Here is a 6,000-nt window from a genome sequence, read left to right as displayed (position 1 = left end):
AAACGGAGAAGCCACATAACTTGCAGGAGGTTACAAAGCTTACTGATCCCTGAAAATGAACTCTAAGACCCCAAAAATAACCACACAGCATAGTCACCTGGTCTCCCCTTGCCCCCAACCTCCTGCACTAATCAGATACCAGTGGTTCTCAGTCCCAGGTGGCATCATGCCTCCCAGGGGACACTGAGCAATATTTAAAGACATTTTTGGTTGTCACAAGGGAAAGAGCGAGGACAAGAGGTGCTACTGGCATCTAGTGGGTAGAGGCCAGGGAAGCTGCTCAACAACGTACAATGCATAGGACAGCGCACCCTCCTTACCGCAAAGAATTCTCCAGCCCAAATGTCAAGAGTGCTAAATGGAGAAATTCTGAGATGACCCACCTTAGACCATCAGCACACCCAGGCATACGCACACATGTGCATGCACAAACACACACACACACACACACACACACACACACACACACACACTACAGCATCCAGACCTACACTCCCATACTCCGTGGAATTTGAAGAGATCTATGGAAAAAGGGGCGGGGGTGGGGGAAAAAATAAAGCAAGCCCCGCCCACAAATGTACCACAGGCACCATTAACGTCATATTTATTGTTATTTAGCTGCTCAGGAAAACATATACAGGTATATACAATATGCATGAATACAGAAGACTGCACTTTACATATTTTTTTAAAAAAGAAAGAAAAAAAATAACACTCAATTTCATGAGCTATTGTCACAGTCTTCCAACCAAGCATTTCAGAAATGAATTTCTTTTAAGAGTCAAAAAAGATTACAGGATTGCCTAACACACAGCAGAGTTAAGTTTTCATATTTTACATGTGCAATAACGTTTTCATTTTCTTTGCCGAAGAGTTTGCTATGCGGTACTGATTACCAGTGTTTGGAGTCTCATGGGCTGGGTGTGTTTTTAATTTGCTTTTATTCTTTCCATTAAACCAAATTTAATGAAATAACATCCTTTTGCTTAAGGCTATTTTTAAAGCTGTTCCATTCTGGGGTCGTGGGGAGCAAGAAAGTTTTCAACTTCAGGGGTTTCCGAGGTTGCTAGGACCATGAGCTGATGGCCAAGTGCTGACGGACTCAACGCAGGGAACGTCAAAGACAGAAGTCAAGAAGCTTGGCTCCCCAGCCTTAAGCAATTAAGGAGAAATCATTCCTGTTTAAAAAAATAAAATGATGAAGCTCTCAAACAGCTGTACATTGTGGAAGCAGAGGGGACGTAGAGTTTTGCTCAGACTATGGCAGATTCTCCGGCAGCCCAGCCCGTGACGGGGACCATCTCTCCCCTTTTCTCTCCTTTGGTGGCAGAACTCAGGAACTGAGTCAGTTCACACCTCCTCGCTGACAAATTCACACCACCTTCTTTGGCCTGCCCCTCTGTGGGCCGAAGTCGGCTCCTGCTCAGATTGCCCATGCAAGAACCTCGGACCATCCAGACTCAGACCCAAGCCAGAAGGGCTGGCCGAAGGAAAGAAGGAGGGGGGTATGGAAAGAGCGAGATTTTTCTGGACGCTCTTCTCCCTTGGCTGAAAAGTTCTTTGAAATAAACAATGTGGGTGTTGTATGGTGAGCTCAAAGCCTTCAGGTCACTTGCTAAAAAAAGCCAGGTCTACAAACGCTGGGGACCTGGAGGGGAAGGAGGTGAGGTTCCAAATGGGGAATTTAGGAAGACACGGTCGTTAACAAAAACTGAAATAAAATCATGGGTCTCCGATTTGGGTGAAGTGATATCAGTCACTTCCTGTCTGACCCACCCTGGAATCTCAGTGGCCCCTACCTTCCCCGTAAGTCATTCAAGCCCTTTGTAGGCATCACACCCAAAGGGACCTGATCCTGCCAACCCTGGGCCTCTGATGACCTCCGCTCTGAGAGGAGCAGGTAACAGGCCTCGCGGGGGTCAGGAGCCCTCTCACCCAGCCACCTCTCATCTCTTCTCAAAGGAGAAGTTATCCCTTCATGAGATACATGGGATGTGGCTCTAATTTTTCAATAGGGTGAGATTAAATCCAAAGGGGGGGAAATTCCAGGGTTAAAAAGACAAGGCCCAGGTATTCCCTTTCCCCGCTGGCCCTTAGAAAGTCTGCAAAACCCAGCAAAGAAATACACCCAGGCTCATAGAGGGGGGGTTGGCAAGCTGAGCCTGAGGGCTCCCTCACTAAATGAGCCCAGGGATTGGGGGGGTTGCCCAGGTTGGAGGTGGTAAAATAAATGAGTAGGGATCCATTGGGAGACGTGGGGGAGATACACACAGGCCCTTCCTTCTTCCCCAGGATGCCTGGCTGGAAACAGCTGTCGGGAAAGGTCAAGGGCTAAGAATTGATCTGCCCCCAATTCCAGCACCCAAGACCCAGCCAGCCTGGCTGGAGCAGAACAGGATCCTGGGGCCCCCAGCCCCAGAGACTCTGCAAGCTGGAAGCCCACCATCCCCCATGCAGACCAGTGCTGCTCAGCATAGCGTGAAAATTCAGAGCCGGGGCATCTGTGGAGAGGCCCAGAAAAGGAGAGAAAACACCACTGTCAAACATTCTGACTCCTTCCCACAGAGCAGGCTGGCCACGTCATCACCTCCATTGCAGAGAGGGGCAGCTTCCAGCAGAAGAGAGAATGGAGCTGAAGGCTGAGCGTGTGTTTGTAAGAACGAAAATCTATTTTCTTAGGGAACAGACAAAACAAAATCCCAGGCGGAATACCTAAGGGGGGCATTCATTGTTTGGCTTCTGCCTGACTGATGACAGTTGGGTGTCAATATATAATATTGTGATGACAATTTGACTTTCACCCGGCAATATTCCAGAACTACTCTTCTCCAGGATTTCCATTTTAATAAGCAGTGAACAAAGCAAAAAGAAAAAAAAACGGGGGGGGGGGGGAGGCGCGGGGGGGGGAGGAACAAGAATAAAAGAGAATAAAAAAGGAAAGCAACTCTTGTCTTATTATGAAATAACAATACTTGGACATACAGCAGCATGGAAATAAAACAAGGAAAGAGGTCATCTAAAAAACGTATGCCAAGATGACAGAAAAATGGGAATTATCTAGCAGGAAAAAGGCTTAAGCAAAAGTCTGCTAACTGCAGAAGGGTTAACACTGGTAACATACTGTGGCAGACAGAGTTTCTCTTTTAAAAAAATTTTTTGAGGTTTTTTTTTCCCTTTAAATTAACCCTTTCCGGTCCATATGCCACTACGCAGGTACCAACCTAGAAAAAAAATTCATCCAATCAGCAATAGTGGCCCTTTCAAATTATGGGGGTGGGAGTGTGGTGGGGGTAGGGATAGGGTGAGGGGGAAAGGGAGAGAGAGGGGGTAGGGAAGGGCCTGGTGGGGGGGGGCATTTCTTGTCAATTCAAGTTAGGGCAGCCACGAATGTCCCAAATCTGTTGGAAATATCAGAGTGCAGGGACCGCCAGGTGGGCACGGAGGCTCGGGCCTTGGCATCACCCACGTCGTCTGTGCAGTGGACAGACAGGCACTGCAAGTGGCTGCCAGGCTGGGCTGCCGAGGCCTTGTTCGCAGGGAGGTCATGGGCTGTGGAGAAAGAAGGAAGAGAGGGTGTTAGCACTATGCTCTCAGCTCTGTGGGAAGCCCTAATGGGGGGCAGGGTGGGAGAGGCTTGGGAAGAAACACAGTTTCCATGACCCTCTTTCATGCCTACAGTCTGAGGATATCAAGAGATGCTTAGTTCGAATCACCCTGTTGTTGCCTGAGGCTGTGAGACCTCGGCCAAAGGAAGGCCCCCTGCTGGGTCATAGTTTTACACCCTTGGGAAAAAGGAGAGTTGGGCAGAATAAACTCCTCAGGGTTTGCCCATCCCTGATGAACAAGAGTTCCCAAAAGATTAACTAGCCCTGAACTAAGGTGAGAAGGCTTCCTGGAGGAGGGGCATCTAAACTGGGCATTGAAGGATGTGTAGGAGTTCACCAGCTGCAATGAAAGGGTGGTGGGGACGATTGTCCTGGTCCAGAACACAGCCTATTCTCTTGTCATCCTCCAGAAAGATATTTGCTAAGTGCCTACTATGTGCTGGAAACTTCCTTAAATATTGCCAAACTTCTCAGAGCTGTAAAGACTAAAAGTCTGGACTCCCCCAACCAGACCAATGCCCTTTGCCCATCCCAACTGCTGCATGAAGGGACTTGAGACTACACCCTCAATGAAAATCCCCTCAATTTCCTTCTCACTCAGTCACACAGCACCAGAAACACCATGGATCATAGTGATGTCTGGATTAGACCCACTTGCAGGGAAAGGAAGTTTGACAACCATCCACACCTGAGTATGAATTAGGCTCAACGAGAGCAAAAGTTGGGAGTTCTCAGGCAGGGAAGGAATGGAGCAATCATTTCAAAGGACTGCTAATTTACTGTTGCTAAATGACCAATGGTTCTGTTCTGAGACCTACTATATGTTGCTGAATATTCTCATTATTCCCATTTTATAGAGCCTGGCTCTCGGAGAAGAGAGGTAGCTTACCCAAGGTCACACAGCCAGAAAGGCACAGAGTTGGGTTTGAAGATGGGCTGATGGTGAATTACTGAGTCAGTAGAAGTGAGAAAAGCTGGAGTTGGGGGTGGGAGCCCAGCTCAGGCTAACAGAGCACACCCAGATACTGAACTCCATAACCAACCCGCCCTCTCAGCACACTGTGCAGGCCCAGCCAGGGCACTGAGCCAGGCAGGAGTCACCCCGCCCATCCTCTGGGATTAAGGAGGCCTCCCCCAGGAGCTGAGCCACAGCCTGCTGAGATTAGCTTCCCAGAGGGACGGGCTCAAGCAGCCAGGACCAGGCTGTGACTAACTGGGGTTGGGGCCCCCACCCTGGAGCCCCAGAGACACCCAGCTTTGAGGCCTGCACGCTGGGAGGAGCTGGGCTGGGAACGAAGATTCTCTCCTTTGCTCTTTCCTTCATTCATTCAATGAACGATCCTTTTTTGAGTCCCTACCATGGGCCAGGTGTGGTGCTAGCCCTTCAGGTCCAGCAAAAAAACAAGGCAGACACTTTCTTCATCCTCCTCCTGGAGCTGATGGAGAGGCCAGGAGAAGCGTTGTAACAGCTATTCTGAGTCACAGACTGGGGCTTGAATCCCAGGCCCACCACTCTGTGGCCAGGAAGCTGCCACTTTTCCTCTCTGAGCCTCAGTTCTTCATTGGTAAAGTGGGGGTGATGTCTTCTCCCTTGGGACCTTGTCATGGCCTGGCATACAGTGAGATTCCCAGCCAGGGGTCCTGGGACTGTATTAGTATCTGGGGAGGTCAGGAGGGAAAGGGTCCTTGCAGCCATCTAGAAGCCCCTAAGACTCGTTCCCCTCCTTGGGAATGGCCAGATGGCCATGTCCCTGCCCAGGGAATTGGAGTCTTTTCCCCATTTCCCAGGAGAAGCTGAGGTTGTGAGCCTGAGGTTTCGAAGCTGGTTAGTAATGGTAGAGCCGAGATGCTACTAACACCATGCCCAGGATTCCGCGGGAGAAGGTACCTCAGAAGCGAGCAGCATCGATTCAGGATCCCCTAGCACACAGGAGGCCCTAGATTCTAGCAATGCAAACGCACAACCCCCGCACCGCTGCTCCTGAGCCCACACTTGCTTTGCTCCCAGTGACATGTCACTGCGTAGTGCCCCCAAAAGGAATTGTGTTCCAAGCATTGCAAGATCTGGATTGGGGAGGGAGAGGTAGCATCTTCCAGAGAGAGAAATTCTGAAAGGTGTTCCTTACTTCACTGTAGACACATCATCTCTAGGAGCGAACACAGCAATGCGTATGCCCATTTTACAGACATGAAACCAAGGCCCCTTGCTGATGTTTGCACAGTTAAAGAAAGACAAGACCCAGGCCCGAGCTCCTGCCACCTGGGTCTCTTGCTCTGTGACTGCAGCACAGGAGGCTGCAGTAGTGTCACCATTTCCTGAGCTGCAAGGAGGCTGGGGACGCTTTTGGGAGCTGGATTTGCTGAGTGATGCTTCCAGACTGACGGAAATGGCCGA

At 49.8% G+C, this 6,000-nt stretch overlaps 1 protein-coding gene across 1 annotated transcript in view; it reads right to left on the bottom strand.

Moving 5' to 3' along the window:
* Positions 1-3,162: 3,162 nt before the first annotated feature.
* Positions 3,163-6,000, bottom strand: part of MN1 (MN1 proto-oncogene, transcriptional regulator) — a 44,321-nt gene continuing 41,483 nt past the window's right edge. Inside the window, exon 2 of the mRNA XM_019756393.2 lies at positions 3,163-3,549. Coding sequence (XP_019611952.2) covers positions 3,368-3,549 — 182 coding nt within the window. The 3' untranslated portion in view covers positions 3,163-3,367. The remainder of the gene's footprint in view (positions 3,550-6,000) is intronic.

The sequence above is a fragment of the Rhinolophus sinicus genome, linkage group LG16 (assembly GCF_036562045.2).
Source record: "Rhinolophus sinicus isolate RSC01 linkage group LG16, ASM3656204v1, whole genome shotgun sequence".
NCBI lineage: Eukaryota > Metazoa > Chordata > Mammalia > Chiroptera > Rhinolophidae > Rhinolophus > Rhinolophus sinicus.
This window is presented reverse-complemented; position numbering and strand designations above follow the sequence as displayed.